At 39.3% G+C, this 20,391-nt stretch overlaps 1 protein-coding gene across 1 annotated transcript; it reads right to left on the reverse strand.

Annotated features, from left to right (window-relative positions):
* Positions 1–6,790: 6,790 nt before the first annotated feature.
* Positions 6,791–20,000, reverse strand: hs2st1b (heparan sulfate 2-O-sulfotransferase 1b). Its single transcript, XM_020633174.2, has 7 exons — positions 19,396–20,000; positions 15,148–15,386; positions 10,594–10,679; positions 10,121–10,259; positions 9,940–10,037; positions 8,235–8,392; positions 6,791–8,054 (listed from the first exon to the last, which is right to left on the reverse strand). The coding sequence occupies exons 1-7, from the start codon at positions 19,517–19,519 to the stop codon at positions 7,828–7,830; spliced, it is 1,071 nt and encodes a 356-aa protein (XP_020488830.1). The 5' UTR covers positions 19,520–20,000; the 3' UTR covers positions 6,791–7,827.
* Between the last annotated feature and the right edge of the window lie 391 nt (positions 20,001–20,391).

Genomic DNA, 20,391 nt, shown 5'->3' on the forward strand with positions numbered 1-20,391 from the left:
AAACAATATGTGGGAATTTGGTTTGGTGCGCTTTTGGGCCCACCTAAGGTCTCTGTGTGAAACTGCACTGTTGGCAAAGACGAGAGAAACCAAAGAACCATGTTGACTGGTACAGTAATATTGCTGTATTTTGCACAAATGTGATTCTGCAAGCATCCTCAGCCTGTTCTTTACTGTTCGCATGTGGAGTACATGTACTGTATGTGTATTTAACTGTTACCATGACATCTAGGGCTGTTGCTAAATGGTTACAGAGGGTAACTTATTATCCTTGTTGAGTTATTTCGTAAGGTTCCAAACTTATAAAGTTAACTAGGAGATCAACTAGCAAAGATACAATTATTTGACTTATCTGGGGTTAGATGACTTTCTGCACCCGCTAAAGCTGCGAAACATGAGACAACGATAACACCAATAACGATACAGCCTATGTGCATTCTACTACTCGCTCTCTCTCCCTCTGTTTCTCTTCTTAGCTTCATCCGTCACTGTCCTCTTCCTTTTAGCCTCAGCCATTGCAACAAACAGTACTGAGATGTGCTGACTGGCTTCTTTTTGTAACTGAAGGCTGCTGTGTGAATGTAAAGCCGTATACACCTGTGAGATGACCTCAGCCCACAGCCCAGGTTACTTACTGCAGTAAATAGTTGATCGAAACGTTATATGAACATGGGAGAGACGCCTTTTCCCTGTTGACAGTTATTGTGTTATTATATCAACTTTTGAAACTACTATTTAAAGGTTGAAAAGTCACTTATTGACTAACATAATAATTTGTACGATCATTAATGTTCCAGTGCGGAGAATTATCCAAACATCTACCAGATTGAAAACTTTGTCAAAATTCCTTCTCCCCAGAGGATGATTCCTTTGGACAATGGTAATCTACTGATCTTTTAAAAAAAGTGACACAAGCGGGGGGCTGGATGGCCTTGCAGTTTTGTCATGTTCCCCATGTAAGGAGGCATCGTCACAGTGGTCTTGGGTTTAAATCCGATCTTGGCTCTTCGCTGCACATCAACTCTTTCCCCCCCAAACAATTCCTATCTCCCTTCAGCTGTACTAAAGGCCAAAGGTAATGAAATGTGTGCAGCATTCATGGTTACCACTGGAAAAACTACTCAGGAGAGAGATCCCCACATCCACCCGCTCAGTTTTTCCTTACTTTGAGAAATATCTAAACATCCACCAAACAGATTGGAATTTAATTGTTTATCTCTGGGCCTCAAGAGAATGATTCTAAAGACTGTTGTTCCCGCCTGAATTTTCACAACATGTCACCCACTCACAGTTTTTCCCTTGTACAAGTGATCAACAAGTAGCTCAACATAAAACGTTTGATTACAATTTGTAGGCATTCATGGTTGTCCTAAAAACTGTGATGATCAAACATAAAATTGTCACCTCACAGTTTATTCTTACCCAGTGAAAGAAACAAATCAATTTCATAGACATTCATGGTCCCCACAGGTAACGTCTCCCACCAACAATATCTTGACAAACATATGTTCACATTTGTGGTTTTCAGTTAAACTCATGATTGCCATGAGATTTGGGACGGACTTTCATGCCCCCCCTCAGGATGAAATGTATAACATTGGCGTTCCTTTTTATATATAAACCAAATACCTTAGATTTTAATCCCCTTTATACTTCAAGTCTCTTTCAAACGAGTAACATCCCCATCGGCCTGAGCCGCACTATATGTTCTGTATTAATGAATAAAACGTTAGCGTTCTGATTATTTACTAAACTAGCTCAGATGGTCAATATGGTAAACATGCTCATACATTCATTGCGGTGATGTTAGATTACTGATGTAAACACTCAGCTGAAGCACTTACACCCCCGTCTCACCTTGTTATTCTCAAATATACTAAATGAGTCATTAACAAACCTTTTTTTTCTGGAAGAAAAGGACCTACAGATGTTTTGAAAAAACTGTAAAGGATGTTCAAGAACCCTTAACGCTTTTCTGAAGGACATTCCTAATCATGATAAAAGATTTCTGCCCAGGTAACCATTAGCTACCATCTTTGTTTAGGTGAGGAATTTTAGGATAAGACGTTTTCTTTTATGTTTTGTGTTTTCATCCAGGAGGGAAGAGTTTTGGAGGATTCCTGAAATACCTTGAGAACAGTGTTAAGTATTTTAAACAACCTTCTGGCTTTTTAAAGTATCACCACATATTTATCTTTTAGAGAAATGGATCTGAGCTCTGACTCAAATATTTTGCTAAAACATTGGAGACAGAAAGAGGGTCCTCACAGAGCCTCTAGCACGGCTGTAGACTCTAAGCCTTGTTTTACTATCCTTTCATATCGTCAAATGTCAATGTGTTGCAGGCTCGAAGGCAAGAAATCATTAATGGATGACTCTGGCAGAGCTTTATGAAGGTGATGGCTTCCATCGTTTTCTCCCCCCATCAACTGCAATCCATCATCTGCATCAGGCTTCAGTTAAACAGGAAAATCAGGAACACTCAAAATTCTCTTGGCCCGGTGCCTCTGACATGCTGGCTTAATTTTACCTTCCATTTCAGCTTGGAGCATTTACATAAAACACAGCGAAAAGTAGTACACATAATGGTCCCCTTTGGCCAAGAGCTTTAAGGTCCTGTCCACAGTCCCAGTGAGGGGCAGTCAAGCTGCCTCTGCTCTGCTCTGTTTGTTTTATGGAGCAGTAGTGAAACCACTTTGAGGTCAGCAAGCAGCAAAAACTGTGCTGGGTCTCCTATGGTCTGCTGAAAAAGGTTCCAAAACCAATCCAGGGAGCCATTTCTAGTAGTCCAGCCAAGTTTCATTGACAAAAAGAGGTCATTACTCTGTGCACAGCTTCAGCAATAACAGGATCAAATGCTCTGATGGCTTGTAATGGAGACATTTTACTCGTGTTAGGGCTGCTGGCCCTGCCGATCAATTCCTCTTGCAAAGGTGGCTCTACAGGAAGAGGCACATCATTAAAAAAGCCCAAAATGTCCCCGTTCACAACGTGCAGCGATAAAGGTACTCCATTTGCACACCCTGAATTAATTTGAGTGCTGTCATTATGCAAGTACAGCACAAATTGTCCAAGACCAAGTGAAACTATTTATAGCTATCACAAGGCTTGAGAGCCAAGTGTGCCTAATGGTGTAATTTGTATTGTTAATGGTAATGCACTATTAGTTTGTTCCATTTGGCTTTGCACAGGTGCATTAATGGGGGCTTGGTGAACGGTTTCAGCCAGTCCATGTTCCCATGCTGTTCTGTGGAGGCTCTCTGAAGGACCACGGCTCCCTCTAGTGGCTCAGAGCGGAACAGAGGGACAGAGATGGAGGCAAAAACTGAGCACTTGAACAAACAGACTGAGGCCGAGGTTGGACAGAGAAGCATGTAATTATACTGAAACAAAAGACACATTTTGTTGAGTAGATAACAACAAGAGGGAAGACTTGCACAGTTCTTAAATTGTGCACGAGAGCAAACAAACTCACCAACAAGCGGTTCCCACAACAACAAAGCAGGGTAGACTTAAAATATTGTGTTCCTAATTAACCTTCAAGCTCATCAGCCACAATCAATATAGAGTGCAGCTTCTTTTTTCTAATTGAGATGAAGTAATTATCAGACTGTATTCATCTCGTTAATGAAACAATGTTCCAATATGCCTGCAGCTAAACTGTTAATTGAGTTCTATTTTCTGAGACGGGCAGCCTTTCCTTGTGTCCATGGCCACATAGCGTCAAATATGGGTTGGGGCCTTTGTGCTCATCTCTGTGTAGACACAAGAACAGGCTGTGGACTGGTGGAGCGTGCGAGTGCTTCTCCCTGCAGACACTCTCCCTCCCGCCTGTCTGTTCTCCCATCAGAGTTGAGGCAAGAGTCGGTAATAGCGCTGACTTCAGCAGATCATCCCTTCCCAGTCTGTTATTTCACGGTTTCAGTGGTTAAGTACTCCCTGTTGAGTAAGATATAGCGAGGCAATTATTCTGTAATTATGGAGCCAAAAGACGAGAAATTGAGTCAAGAGTGACTGGGCTCATGCAAATCACTGCAAGAGAGCCAAAAAGGGTGCAAAAAGCAGCCTGACTGTCCACATATGGGAGAAGGGATTTCTCTCATGTTCTGTATGAAATTAAATCTCCCATTGTTACATAATCAACTATAAAAACGGTCCAAACTGATTTCAAACGCTTCAGTAAAAGAACCCCAAATCAATAAAGTTTAGTCTCAAACTACATTTAAAGTGGTAGTCCCAATTATCATCACATCAATGACTATTAATGAGGAACAGGAAGCACTGCAGCTTATGAAAACAGACCATGAAGCGTGATCGGGTTCTTTTAATTTGTGCTCTCACACGACATATTTGAAGGAAAAGCTTCCATTGCAACCACTTAATTGTTTAGTCAATGAATATGATGTGATTTTATAATCCTTCTTCATGTCTTTGTGCTCGGTTCAAGGTTTTTTCTTTTACTTAAGGATTTTTTTCCCTTTCATTTAATTTTTATTGTAAGCTGAATATGTTTGTGTTTTACTTTATGGGACCAAACATGCAATTTGTTTGGTCCCGAATACTCCCACATATGAAGATGGTGAATGGATTTTTTGGGTTGTTTGTTTACAGATGAATGGAGTTGCAGTTTAGGATGTTTTGATTATTGAACACACTTAATGGACTAAAATGTTTGATTTTTTTCATGCCCTGGAAAGATTAACTCCAAAGTGAAACAATGGCCTAAAGAAAGGCAAATATGTGAACACTAAATTACAGGTTTCATTAAAGCACTTTTCATTTTCTTTGTTCATAGTTGTTTGTTCAGTTATTGTTCTTAATTCTTAGTCATTGTCATGAATCTGCGTGTCTATTTAGTGTTTGTTTGTTTGTTTGTATGTTGCTGCTTATCTTATGTCTGCATTACTGTCAGTTTTTATGTCTATTTTACAGTGTTGTTGTATCGTGTATATTATTCCCTTAAAGCCTTACAATGGACAAAGACTGCAAAGTAGATATGGCTAGAAGTCCTATATACATTGCATCAGATGCACTTAAACTAAAAGAATTAGATATATGAATCCATCCATGAAAAAGTCAATGTAATAGTTTTAGATGAGACTGGAGCGATGAAAACAGTCCTTCATGGTACCCAGGGAACGTATCCTGTTTTTGTTGAGCTCCAGTTTTCACCTGTTGACATCCTAACGTTAACATTCATGGTTTTCATGTCAGATGTTTTCGTAACTCTTGGGTTGATTGCCATGGAATTCGCTACGAATATTCAATCCCCGTCAGCATAAAGTGTAATTACTTTATAGATCCCTTTAAATTTAAAATTAACTTTATTGTCCCAGTGGAAAATTTGCCTTAGACTTCACAGTGCTCTGATGCAATAGCAAAATAACTAAATATATTAATTCGTCAGTAAAACATCGTCTGTTTACTTTCCCTTCAGCGCCATCAACCGGTCAAAAGTTAAATTTGTCCAATATCTTCATCACAAAAAAGTGCAAAGTAATGACAATCATATCAACCTCAACTGCACTTAGCTTATTTTACATATTTAATATCACATTTGCTAAGCATCAACTGTTTGTATGTTTAGAGCACACAAACAGAATACTGGTGGTGTGATCAATCCAACTGCTACTATACAATCAGTCACCAAATAATAGAACAATAATGAAAGGGGATCTGTCAGCAGCACTGCGAGCCATATCATTACAATTTAAAGGTTTCTAACTGACCATGTTTTAAGGGAACATATCTTTATAATTCTTGATTTATTTGAATATAAAGATATCAGTCTCATTGGGAGAGCTTCTATTATTAATGGTAAATGGACTTGAGCTTGTGTAGCACTTTCCACATCTTCTGACTACTCAAAGCAGCCTCTGCCATTACACACAGATGACAGAGTGGATGTTGCTGCAGGAGCTGGGAATCAAACCCCCGACCTTCCAGTTGTGAGACGACTGACCCGACTCAACTGAGCGGCTGTAAAAGCCATTGGTGTTTTAAGATAATGCTTTAACATTGGATTTGGACATGATTAATTTTACAAGCTAAAAAGAGATTCCATTAAGAGCCAGAGGTTTAGGAGTTTGATCATCTTTGTGAAGGATCAGTGTGCTTGTTCAGCACTAAGGACTACAAATGTAAGCTCAAGTTTTGTACTTGAGTTTTGCTTGTTGAATTTGTGTCCCAGAAAACGAGCAGGTTTTCTTGCAGGTCCCAGAAATGTATTAAAGTGCAATACCAACAAGGGGAGAACCCCTTTTACCCCTCAGGAAGTCTGTGCAAATAATTTTTGGTTTAGCACAGACTTCCACACTTTCGCCATAAAAATGGATTTGAAGGTCAGCGTGCATGTGTCATCTCGACAGCATTTCTACAACTCAGGAAACGTGTACATGGCATATTAATATATTTATATTGTTCTGTGTTTTTCTTCTCTCTTACGAAATCTGTGTCTTTGTGCGTGTGTATAGATGACTGATTGATCTGTATTTTACTTTGGTCATCATCTGCCCAGGGACAACAGATGGAAATGAGCTAGTTAGCTAAATCTGCTACAAAGCACATTTTCTCTTCTGAGACAGATGTTATTTTGTACAGTGTCCCTGATTCAAATAAGCTAATATACTAAATAAAAAATTTAAAAAACACTACAGTAGTACAGCAATGTATGATACATAGAGGTTCTAAGACTCTTCTTGTTCATCAGCGTCTCCAGGACTTATACAACACAAAAACAATCAGGAGCTTAAATCAACAGTTCTGAGCAGAAATAACAGGAAGCATCAAATGAGGCAAGAAATCTGTTTATGTCTCAATGTTTTGTTTTAAAGGATTAAGTGTGAACAGATGAAAAACAGAAATTGAAGTTTGTAAGAATACACACACAAGAAAATAAAATATGGATGAGGGGTCACTTAACTGAAATGAAATGTCTTGTAGATTATGATTAAGGCACTCTCAGTTTGTGACCAAGTGAAAGCTGTGCTAAACCCTGTACTCCTAAAACTCCCTCCTCTTCTGATTAGAGCCTCCTCCTCCTGCTGCAGCTGTGCTCCTCTCACAGACGAACACTGAAGCCTACCTGACATATAAATGATGCACAACACAGCCTCTGTGATAAAATACTGATATGATGCCGAACATTGAGAACATCTCAGAGGAATAAAAAAAATGCAGTCATCCAGTCTGGATGTTTGGTCCTAGAATACGTTCACAGCAGAGCAGAACAGACAAACGCAGCTTTGTTCAACAGTTTTATCTTCTGTCACTTGTGAACAAGACATTGTGCATTTAAAATGTAGTGTGCAAAACCGTAAAAAAAGATAACATGGAGCTTTCTGAGCTTGTTTCATATTCAAACCTGCCAGAGGACAGAAAAATGTGACATATGGTTTTAAACTTGATAAACTTGGATAAAGTAATTGCTTTTAATGGTCTGCCAAAAAGAAAAGAAAGAAACACAGAGCGTGATAAACTGAAGGCTGCTTCTGTTTGGGTTTGTAGACACATTCAGGAACTTTCTCAACCTCTCGCCCTCGGCTTGAATCCTTTCCCTGTGTTCAGATTGACAGTCTATCCACATTAAGTCTTCTCAGCAGCTGCACCAGCATTACAAAAATTAGACACATTCCCCATAAAAAAAAAAAAAATTCCACTGTACAGTCTGAGAGTGATTGTCTGTGACAGGCTCTAACTTTGAATCCCAGAAAACACGTTCACTGGCATCGCTTGGTGAACTCTTGTGTCCTCTCCTCCCAGTGTATACGACTTCTAAAAGAGTCCTCATAAAGTCCCTGTGCAGCCCGCGTCAGCCCAGCTGCACTTTTAGCTCACTTTGGGGTAAATCTTCTCGTAGAAGAAGCTCTGAGCCAGGACAAAAAGCTCTCCATCCTTCTCCCTGACAGCGTGGGCTCGCACAAACTGAAACTGTTCGAGTGCAAACTCATAAAACTCATTTTCCATTTTCCAGATGTTGGACTGCTGCAGCTTGGAGATTGTCTCTTTGGTTGGGGGCTTCTTTTCGGTGGTCTTTCGCAGATGTGACTTCTTTCCTGGAGGAACATCAAGAGAGTTTAATGAGTCTGTCAGTCTAGACGAGCTTGGTAACGTACATAATCCACTAGAAATATTATCATTTTCCTGCCAACAGACGCCACAAGCAGAAAGAACATTTAACAGAAAAGTTGGAGGCGTAGAGGTTTGATGTGAGGCTATGAGGTTTGTGTTAGTACCTGTTCTGTAGAGGTCTGTGGCCCCCTTAAAGAAGCGTGGCAGTGCAGCCTCCAGGATCATGATGAAGTCCTCCAACTCCTCGGTCACTCCAACCAGCAGGTACTCGTTCACCAGGTTGAACTTGGCTTGCTCCAGAGCCCACCTGCTGCCTGCATTCCTGCACAAAGCCACACATGGAACCAATCAGATCGATAATTATGTGTATAGTGTGTCTGCATAATGTAGATATGGGGGACTTCCCTCTGATTTTTGAACGCTCAATGATGCTCAGTATAACATAAGATAAAAACTGAATCTCATTTCATCTAGTTTTATTACATTTTGAACCTCCTGTGTTTCCTCATTTAGAATAAATGATAGCGTTTCCTCAGTAACTGTTCTTATCTAGTTATTTTTACCTTAGTTTTTGGATTGTGGGATAGGGGTGGGGGAGGGAGTCATGTTGTTGCTGTTTGATTAAATGTTGATGTAAAGCACTTTGGGATACATCTGTTGTATGAAAAGTGCTATACAAATAAAGTTTGATTGATTGATTGATTGATTGATTGATTGATTGATTGATTGATTGATTGATTGATTGTCCCCAAAGGGAAATTATTCTTGGCCTCTGTCCTGGAGTTAAAAGAGAATAATTATGTGCTAAAAGACTGAACATTTAAAAAGAAACGTACACATCCATGTGCATTTCAGACAGGAAGCCTCCTGTGTTGTGATCATTTTATTTTCATTTGCCTACAGCTGTTTAAATTAGTTATATAACTAGTTAGATGTAGTTAGCAGAGTAAAAAACATGTGACACATTATAAAGAGGATCCCTTGAAGTAATCAACTAAGAATAAACTTCTTCATAGAGATTTTTACTGGAGGTTCAACTGATACTCTTTTTATTTCTGGCCAGCAATTTTTGTCCAAGTAAGTGAGTCATTAAGTAAGTAGGTAGTAGGAATGCAAAAATTCTCATTACAATATTGAACTGTTCGGTACGGTATCCCTGGTTCAATACGCACTTGTCATTGTGTTTTTTACGGTTCTGTGTACAACGTGCTTCCATGTAAAGTATTTCTCTCGGATGTGGCTCTGTTTGTGTGTGCCTGTGAGTCCATATTTTTAGACACATTATATGTTTTATTGATCAATAAATACAAATTTCAGGTGACTCTGTTTGAATTCCATGCGACCCTACATGGGGTCAGGGCCCCAAGGTTGGGAAAGCCTGCCTTAACCCTTTGCTGTTCCTGTCAAATTTGCCTAAAACCCCTAATAATGGAATGAAAAAAAAAACATATTTACATTATTTGCACGCTTTACGCAGCAACAAAGTGAGATATTTCCTTTAAAAGCTGATAGACAAAAACCAGTGACACACATTTTAAATGATTGATTACACTGCTGTGAAACTGCTAGATGTGTAAAATACTGTTTGCCAGCAAGTTCACCAAACCAATTTCAAAAGTGATGATGCATCAATGCTGTTCAAGATTTGTTTCCTTTACTGAGAGCGGCAGCAAAGTTACAGTGAAAATAAACCAAACTGTTCCTTAGTTTTCATGTTACACCAAACATAATTCAGTGATACTTGAATGTTTTACTCACTGCAGTTTACACAGTTATTTGTTTAAATGATGACAGAATCTCTGTTATCCTAAAACTACAAACATCTGCACAGATTGTGAGCTCCTCGTGATGAGGCAGGTTTTGACTCACCAGCACTCTGAATGATGACCACAGAAGAAGGGGATCTGCATCCAGAGTTTCTCCGCAGCACAGTCGGACCCTCCTGATGACACACACTCATCAAATGTCTGGAAGACAACAGAAGCGTCACTATCATGTATTCAGCATGTGGATCAACAACCTTATCAGAGTGAAGCTGTAAAATAAAAACCTTTTTGTCCCCTTGTTTTCTACGTCGTAGTCCGGGTCTATAGTCGTCTCCGAAACGTAAGAAGTAGTAGTAGGACACCAGGCGCTCTATCGGGTCCCGCACTACATTGATGTACATCGGCTTACTCTTCGCACTGTATCTAAAGAACAAAGAAAGCTTATTATATATTTTCTGAAGACTTGGTTCCCATTAAGCAGACACCTGAGGACTTTTTTCCAAGTCCAGCAGACGTCAGACCTTAAAGCCGCCCCTCTGAACCTCACTGATAGAGTCTGTCCTACTTAAGAATCAGCCTTTCCATCAGTGAATGTATAGCAGCATCAGGAGGCTACGCTAACAAACACTTAGACCATTACAATCATGAGCAGAGGAATAAAAGTGTCAGGTTAGATAAGAAATCAATACATGACCTCATCTTATCTGCTAACTGTAAATAATCTGGATATGAATTAAAGGTAAATGAAGGGCTTTACTTGGAGAAGTCCAGATAGGCTACGTGCCCGTGGTAGAAGCCGGGCTTCATCGCTCTCCACGACGTGACGTTCCTGACAAAGCGAACCTGTAGACAAAGATTATGATGTTAGATATAGAGCAGCAGGAAGCAGAAGAAAGTGGAAAAACACTTGTACCTGCATACTCAATACCGGCTCAGGTCATTTCATAGTTTTAGTTATTTTTACTTCAATGACTCAGTTTTATATTTAATGAATAAGACCTGTTTTTATTAGTTTTTTAAAATTAATATCATTCACAACATCTAACATACTATTAACAAGAGCGAGATAGTACACTACAGGACTTTTACTAACACATCTTTGAGTTAGTATAGTTATCTTGTCTTTATTATTTAACACAAATCTTTGCCTGTGAACTTCAATTTTAAACTTGATCATTTTTGAGACTCTCTATAGAGAGTCAAAACATTTATAGAGGAACATTGAAGTATATCAATATGTCCTTACAAACCTTCCATCAGACTCTACTTATTCAACATTTTCTTTCCCATTTTACCAACAACATTCAAACTTTCTGCAGCAATGAAAAATAAATAAATAATCCTCTGCACACAGAAAATGACTTTACTGTAACTTTATAGTGAGTGAACAATGCATCTCGCCTGTAGCTTCCTCAGGCTAGCCCAGCATGAACTACAGGTGAAACGCGTTGTTCACGCACTATAAAGTTACAGTGGGTTGGCTGTGCACGGGGTCCCCTGCTGGTCATTTTTATTTCTGCAGCAATGTTTCGATTCATCTTGCAGTTGACAAGTAGAGTGTAAAAGTGTTGAATTTACACTCACACTGATAGAGGGTGTTTTAAATGCATGTTAACTACACGGCAGTGTAATTACTGCTTTATATCATGCAGAGTTATTACTCTGTTTGTAGAAACAACGCCGCATTAAAAGCATACGTTAGTTTTTAATCCCCAACAAACATTCAGATGAGGTAAAAAAAAATCCTCCTGGTAGAGCCTGCAGCCTTCCTTTCTAAACTGCATCAACGCTGTCCATCAAAAAGTTAAGGTTGACTGTTTGAAGCCTGAAGGCAAATTCTGCAGCCAGCAAACATTGGAAAGCAGCTCAGAAAAGCCTGAGAGGAGCGTTCATCCTGATTATAGTGACAGGTAAGATGAAGTTATGAAGATCTGAAGCAATAAAAGTGTTTCACAAACTTCTCTGCTGTGGAAACTTCACCCTTAGTGGAAAAGCATAAAACACAAATCACACTGCTCAGATTATTTAAATGCTTCACTGCTATAACTCTGACTTCAAACTTTAATGAACATGTTAATGACTTAACATCAGCTGATGTCATCTCCACCTGCTGTCCTTTTTGGTTCTAAATAACCACAGCAGCACATCGTCTCCATTTATGATATGATTTATTATGTTATCTTTGACACACACTCTGTGGTCTGAGGGAGTAATAACATGACAAACTCAATCACAGTGACCAGCTTTGGCGAGGCTAAATGCTATTACTGGATACAACTCTGAATGTTCCTGTAGTGAAATGTGCCAGCAGACTGATGCTTTCACCCTGTGTGCAGGATGGAGGGGGCAGCCCGTTGTGAGGAGGCAGACAGGATATTACCTTGGCACCAACAGCCAGAAATAACACCAGTTTAGCTTTGAGGCATTCACACACACTATGTGTCCTGAGCTGCACTGATAGAAATACAAAAGCAGCCAGTGGAACAGGCTGTAATGACTGCTGATGCCCCCCATATTCTCTGGAGCTCTTCAGACATGCACACAGAGTCTATGTATATGAAAGAAAGACTAAACTTATAGCTAACCACAGCTCAAATCCTATTCTCCTGTTATGGTTTCCACAACCAATTGAGGCTTAAGCAGCTTATTCTGATTTTAGTAGACAGATCTCTCCTACCCTTATATTTCATCATGACACTTCAGAATGCTGAAGAGACAGATATGTGTTTTATTCCTGCTGATTTTATATATATATATATATATATATATAAACAACTTTTTTAATAAGGTTGTCATAACAACTTTTGTTAAACTGGATACGAGCAAACAGTACCCATGTGTGTTTTGACATCCTTCCTACATACAGCTGTAAAGTACATGGACATTCATCACTCAGAAGCAGTCCTCAAAGGTGACATATTTTTTTTTCTTTACAACCAGTTTAAATAAGTCTCAGATCTCCCTAAAACGTGTCTGTGAAGTTTCTTGTTATAAATCCACTCTGATCCTGTATTTGATCATGTCTATAAACCCCTTTATTTCAGGCCTGCTCAGAACAGGCTGTTTCTGTGTCTGTAGCTTTAAATGCAAATGAGCGGTGTCTGACCACGCCCCCTCTCTGGAAGGGCTTCGGTGGCTCTGGCTTTCTTGCACCATGTCCTATTGTTTACGGTGAGTAGGCCGACTCAGAGGGGAGAACAAACACCTAGCTGTGGGAGTGTCACCCACCTGGGGGAGGGGTTACGGCCCTTTGTGATGTCATGAAGGGAAACTCTCCAACTGTCTGTTTGAACACACATTTTCTGAAAAGTGGAGAGGATTGTCTTTTCTCATAAATGGGGGGTTTGTAGACAGACTAGAGGAGAGAGAACAGGGTGAAGTGTTAGTGTTGAAAAAAAAAAGTCGAAGAGCATAGATGCTCTTAGGCATTACACATATCAGTACAGATTTCTGTTTGTAGACATTAATGAATGCTAAATGGTTAGCTGCCTGCTGATGGGTTCCGGGATGCATTACAGCTGATGCTTTCCGCCTCTATTGGTCCGCACACAGACTGTTTCCATGAATACAGCAATGTAGCTGACATGCAAGTGGACAGTACTTATTGATCTACAGACACAAGACTACTTCCAACACCAACATCCTATCTTGTGCATATATATTTTGCAATTTTATGCTGAATCTGTAAATAAATATGACAATTAGATGAACATGTGCCGTCAGTACGTAGTTCCCCATTCCTGTAATAATGCACATGGAGAACAGATGTAAGAGTGCATTGTTACTTAACCGGAATTTTACTATGTTTCAGTGTTGCAGACGAGACTGAAGACAGAAACTTTTATCTGCCATCCCTGTGTGACTGACTTGTTAGCATTAGTTTGTCATGTACAAAAAGTACACAGGCAGGGTTGGCACAGGAGGACAGGCTGGTAGTTAATGCTAATGCTAAAACACAAACTGCTAACTCACTCTGCAACCTCAATCAACAACTTTTATCTCTGGCAACTGTCTACAGTGTCATCATATAAGTGCAACTGAATGATGGGAGTCGACGGCATGTCTCTGCTTGAATCTTTTTAAAAAAAAATTATTCACATTGAAGTCTTATGATTTATCAGACATTCAATACAATATCTGATATCACACTGACTTATACAGACTGCAGCCAAGACGTCTTCACTAGTGTGATTTTCAAAATAAGACACATTATTTGAAAGGTTAAGGACATTAGTAGAACCCAGTATCCATTATTTTATTACAGATTACACAGTTGGAATGATGGCTGTATTTCTGACTGCACTAAACTTTTAACACTGATTCATTGTATGAGCGTCTGAGAGTAAAAAACAAGACCAATCTTTCCAAAGTGGTTAAAGAAAGCAGAAGCACCACAGGCTGGAACAAACCTGACTGTCATGTCGTCACTGAAAGCAGTCCAACGACTAAGTGGGAACATTTTCGATGACCTCACACAGCTCAGTATTTCATATTGTTTTTCTGATGTTCACCATTGATAACCAAGTGCTCTCCTTTGATGAAGCTCTATTGTGTCTGTTTTGATCAAGATCATGTTGTGTTCTTTAAGCGTTTAAAATTGTTTTATTAAAGGCATGTATTTTCAAAGACAAAGTGTTTTCTGTTCTATTGGATTTTATTACTCTGGAAAATATCATGTACACCAAAACCTCTTAAAAAGCATCAACACAGCAAATATTATTGGTTTGCTTAGAAACCATCTTTAAAACAATGTGTAGCCTGATAGAAATGAAGAGAAAAAGCACAACTATTAAAACTGTATCCTTTCATTCTGCATATTCTCCTTCATAAGTCACTCACAGATCTGAACTATTAGCAGATGCTTTTGAGAAGATCACAGAAACAGAGTTTACAGTCGGAGCCTTCACTAACAAACACTGCTGGTGAAGTTCAACACAGCACAGATGTGAGGCCTGTTAACAGAGCCGTGCTCAAAGCCCTTAATTATATTTATATTTATATCTTGCAGAGTCTTAAAGGCAGAACCATGTGAAGATGTTTCGCGTTACAAAGCTTTGGCCACAACAATAGCCTATTTTTAATTCCATATTTTGATTGTTTTTTCATCAAAGCACCCACAAGCCTGTCATAAGCCCAGTCACTGTTATGCCAACAAAGGACTCTTCTATCTTTGTTTCTTTGTTGTATTGAGCGCTCTATTATAAGCACGGTGACAGAGCTGAGCCCATGGTTGAGGTAGAGTTGAGTTTCTCTGTAGCAGCTTTGGAAATGTGCAAGGAAAAATAAATTAAGTCATGGTCCAGGGTCTTACCTGGTCCTGCAAAGACATGACAGGATTGTTTTTGGTCGTGTTGATGTGCAGGACATGGAAGCGGTTTTTCCCACACAGGTCATAGGCGATGTTGGTGAACGATGTGCTGGCCGTCTTAGGTACTCTGTTGTAGATGATGACCATGTCGTCTCTTTCTGACAGCGGTGACGATTCCCGGCCCGAATCTTCACTGTGACGCTGCTCCACTTCAGCCACCTGGTGTCGGGCAATGGTGTGTTCTGAACGGCCAAAAAAAGTAGAATATTTATGAGATGTTTCACTATTGAATAAAAAAATCAAGTGTTGATGCTCTGTTTCAACTTTGTATCCCTCTTTTTTAATTTAGCGCCACGCTGAACTCCAACTTCAGCCTACATGAGTCTCATGTTTTAACTGTAAGACATCACAGTGAGAGGACCAATAACAACATATCTACTGAATTAAATCTTACTGTATCGTCAGACAGTAAGGTAACATGCTATGTTGAAGGGCTGGCTTCTCTGAGAACAACGTAGCAGCCAGTATGTCCTCCTTCTAAGTTTAGATTCTGGTCCTGAATGCTCTATTTTTGTTATGAAGGTAGGCAGTTTCAAGGCGCCCCCAGACAGCCGATGCAGAGCTGGCTAAACACTGAAGCTTCAGTGTCAGCAACATGGCAACCTGCGTGCACATCAACTCTAGAGAGGAGGGGGCAGGAGAGACAGCTCTCTTCAATGTTTTGAATTTAGACTGTAGTACCCATTTTTAATGCTAGGTGTCAGTGTTACATATAGCTCCTTTAATGTTAATGTGAAATCTGACTTTATTAAGTGGATCCGTTTGTTTTGAAGAGGATGAGACCTCTGTGAATAACTTGGCTCAAAGTAAAATCTTTTTGAAATGAACACCAAAGGAGTCCGAGACTGAAAACAAGAACGGCATCTTCAAGTAAACAAGCTTCAAATCACCTCACAGACCCCACCTGACGTGACGACTGACAAGTGTAAGAGAATCAGTGATTGTTCACATTAAACTGCGTCATCCAATGTTTTCCCAGGTTTGATCAACAGGTTTGGTTGTTTTGGAGAGGAGACCTCTCTGTTCCAGTGAACAAAAACACTCCTGAACAATAAACCCTGAAGAGTCAAAGTGAAGACGAGTGTGTAAAGTTAAAGCCTTCATGCTGCTGCTCTGTGAAAAAGGACTCAGCTAAATGAAACAAAGGAGCAGAGATTTGACTGACAAATATCTGTCAACTTGTGGTCTTCTTGACTGAATAAATCATCGACTTTTAGGTGGGGAACCATGATATTTACAGTCACTGATCAGACAGATATTTATCTTTAAAAGGAAAGTCAAAAGTTGTTCATTTTAATTACTGGTTGTTGGTGGAAAGCAGTTCCAAAGTCAATCAATATAATCCTGAATGTATCTAATTGAGGACTGGCTGACATCCAACTGCTTTGAATGATCTTAAAGTTAGTTGATGCTTGTTGTCTTCTCATATTGCAGCCAGCAAAGCAGCTGTGAGGACACTAACACAATAATGAACACGGAGCAAAAAGGTACATCTGTTGTATAAATTAACCAGTGGTTTGAAAATTAAGGCCAGTGAGGCCTGTAAGCATGCTTTAATTAAGAAAAACAACAAAAGACAGTAACACTGAAACTAGTAATTAAGCCTTTGATGATAACATTGACAGGAGGCATAATTAAACGTCTTTCTCCCACTTCATGTCTCTGCTGCAATGTTAATTAAAGCCAATTACAGGAATGGCCTTGTGAGGATCTGTAGGAGCAGCTGTGTGTCACTCAATATAATGCAGACATCCTGCTGCAGCCCAGCAGCGTCTGACGCCTGAGAGAGAGAGAGAGAGAGAGAGAGAGAGAGAGAGAGGACATGTGTCTGCAGGATGTTTGTCACTCTGTCTCTGCATGTAAAGGCAGATCGATGGTCCCTTTGTAATTTCCCTTACACGTGCAGGCAGTCAGTTAATGTTTACTGTCTCATTGTTGTAAACATGTATTCTCTGAAGGTAAAATACTCTATATGTGAAGTCTCCTGTCTCCTACCAGCCAATATAGAACTGACATATTGTGCATCACAGCAACATTGGCTGATTTCTAAAAAGATTAAATTAGAAGAGACAGTATTCATCCAATGGGTCCCTGCCAGCCATATCAAAGTCGGTCAATGGTTGTGCTCCAGCGTTCTCATGCTCTGATTATGGCTCTAATCCACCTCAGTCTGTTAAACCTGCTTGTACCACAGATTTGAAGGGACATGGGAAGTAACCAGCAGTCAAACTATGAGATGAAATTAAAAGGAGAAGCAAAATACCCAGGAAGGTTATTTAGACCAGTGGTTCTCAACTGGTCTAGCCTCAGGACCCACCACCAACTCCTTCATAAGAATTTACGACCCAAATTTCAGTTATTTTTTAAACCAATGAGATTTGTTTAATAATGAAAAAATTGTGCAGTTTGGTCCTCCGACGGTACAAAACATATGACAGAACAACGAGATTAAACAAAAAAGAACATTAAAAGTGATTATTAAACAATCTTTAGTGGCACTTTTTCCCAGGCACACTTTCACGACCCATTTTGTGTCCCGACCCGTCAGGTGAGAAGAACTTGGATGAATGTAAGGGATACACCTGAGTTTAATGTGTGTGATTTTTGACATCAGGTATTTCTTTAACACGTTAGGTCTGTTAAAAACAAGGTGTCCACTTCTAGGATTCCAAACGAAGAAGAAAAGTTGTTGTTTTGTTTTTAATTTCGACACAACAACTAAAGCTGCAAAACAGTTATACCTAAGGTGTTGAACGTGATCGTTTCTCAGACGTGGACGATTCTGCATCCATGCAGTGACGGAACATAATCAATTATTGCACACTGACGTTGTTAGATTTTCCAGCTGTGGACGTTTATAATTGATTTATTTTTGTTTTACATTACATTTATGTTGACAGAGCACTTTCTAAACAGTGGTTCTCCTCTGGACTAGTCTCAGGACCCACCACCATCTCCTTAATGTTAAATCACAACCAGAATGTTGGAATATTTGAAATAATTCAGATTTGTTTCATGACAGAAACAGTGCAGTCTGGAGCTCAGATGGTACAAAACATGTGACACATAAAGAGACGGAACAAAACACATTTTTTATAGAACCTAACAGACTTTAGACACGTGCAGATCTAGAAAGTTGAAGATGCAAACTATTGTAATGAATCATCATATCAAATCTTTGACAGGATCGTTGTAATCTAACTAATCCAGAGAAGATGAAAGCCGCAGTCATACCTGTCCAAAATGACTTATTAGATGTTCTAAATATGAGTGGGACCAAATATCAATACAGAAACAGATATTCGTCTTGACTCTTTATTTGGCTCTAATCAGATGTAAACAACAATTTTAATCAGCACGTCACTTCTTCATGACTCCTCTAGGTGGTGCTTATGATATCATTGATTTATTTATGGTTTATTTGATAGGGACAGATACAATATACATGGACATGGGGTACTAATTTGCAACACTTGTCCCTAAAAGGGCTTTTTTTTAAATAAAAGATAAAAACATGAATGAATGGTGGCTAAATCAGTCCAGGTGAATCGGCCAAAGATGTTGACAGCGGGATAATGTCAGATTTCTGTGATAGGAAATCACTTAAAAGCACTTAACCTTCTTAGGGTAAATAGTCTTTGGGTTAATCTGATGTAATGATGATGTATCACTTTGTAATTGTCTTGTAATAAACCAACTATCATAGAATCTCTGTTTCATGATTTTATCCTTGTTATTGCAAATCGAGTCGTATCACGAGTAAAAACAATTTAGACAAAAAGAAGCCAAACATTTATACCTTACTTCTACAAGTTTTGCTCTCTGACATTCTTATACAGCTTAGCTGCATGATCAACATTATTTTGACCCTGATTTCTCCTTTGGGTGCTTTCATTTCCTTTAAAAATGATCCACCACAAGACATGTCGAGACAGCTGAGATTTCTTATTCCAGAAAAACCACAACAAAAAATGGTTCATGTTGTTAAATGGCAAAATGTTCAGTGCAGATAAGAGTTTCTCTATGAAGCAAAATGTTGGCACAAAAATCTTCTAGTAAAAAAAGCATGTCAAATATGAGTTTGGTCACACCTCACTGTGCTGTAATGTAAATGTAATATACTGTTTTCTCAGATAATTTACTATATGAATATCTAACCTTACAAGGTTAACCAGTGTAGTTTTGTCTTACCCAGTTTGGCTCTTGACTCCTCCAGTTTCTGGATCTGGTTCTCGATGAAGAGCATGGCCACTCCAAACGCCAAAACAGCCAAGAGCTGGATCTTGGGCGGCATCATGGTCCGTAAAAGCCCCATCAAACAACCGGATGAACCATACCGCTAATACCACTAAAGAGATCAGCTGCTAGTTGCTAATCCAGCTAAGGAGCTTAGTTACTGTCGCTATGGAAACAACAGATGTTCAGCCACTACAAACAAATTAAAATAATTGTCGCAGTCGTGACTAGTTTAACGCTACAAGTTGATACTTGCCATCACAACAATCATCCTACTCTGACAGCCAAACAAACTAGCTAGCCTCTTCGCTAACTCTCATTTAAAGCCACGTCTCCTTCTTCATTAAAAGCGGGTGTTTCTTCGCATTTCTAATTCAGGCTCGGTTGCTTTTAACTCCGCCGGCAGTCTGCGGAGTCCCCGAAGGTCCATCTAGTTTAAAACAACCGAGAGGATGGAGGAGAGGAGATCTTCAAAGGCGACTCTTAACTACAGAGTTGTTTAGCAGCAGCCTGCAGCAGCTTGTTGCAGCTTGTAGCCTCTGCTGACTGGAGTGTGTCTTCTTCGTGTTGTTGACTGAGGGGATCACAACCTAATGTTAAAGGTGCTTGCGCCACCTGCTGGAATCTACTATGTACTGTTGCACTGGTTGGTTGAAAAGAGATGAACAGAAATAATAATAATAATAATAATAATAATAATAATAATAATAATAACAATAATAATAATAATAATAATAATACATTTTTTTATAAGCGCTTTTAAAAACTCGAAGACACTTTACAATAGTTAAAAACAGAAAGAACAGCACATTAAGGACAGACTAACAGACATTACACACAAATCATAAAGAAAACAACAATAAAGGTAAACTACAGAAAACAGAAAATACTTCACAATCATGCATTAAAAGAGGTGAGTTTTGATAAGTGATTTGAAAGTAGGAGGGTCGG

The sequence above is a fragment of the Labrus bergylta genome, chromosome 6, assembly GCF_963930695.1.
Source record: "Labrus bergylta chromosome 6, fLabBer1.1, whole genome shotgun sequence".
In the NCBI taxonomy this organism is placed as follows: Eukaryota; Metazoa; Chordata; class Actinopteri; order Labriformes; family Labridae; genus Labrus; species Labrus bergylta.

Coding starts and splice junctions, on each gene's coding strand:
- hs2st1b (XM_020633174.2), bottom strand. CDS start 19,519: ATGGGGCTTTTACGGACCATGATGCCGCCCAAGATCCAGCTCTTGGCT. Junction 15,387..19,395: donor GGAGTCAAGAGCCAAACTGG/GTAAGACAAAAC, acceptor TTGGCCGTTCAG/AACACACCATTGCCCGACAC. Junction 8,393..9,939: donor GGTCATCATTCAGAGTGCTG/GTGAGTCAAAAC, acceptor GGCTTTGTGCAG/GAATGCAGGCAGCAGGTGGG.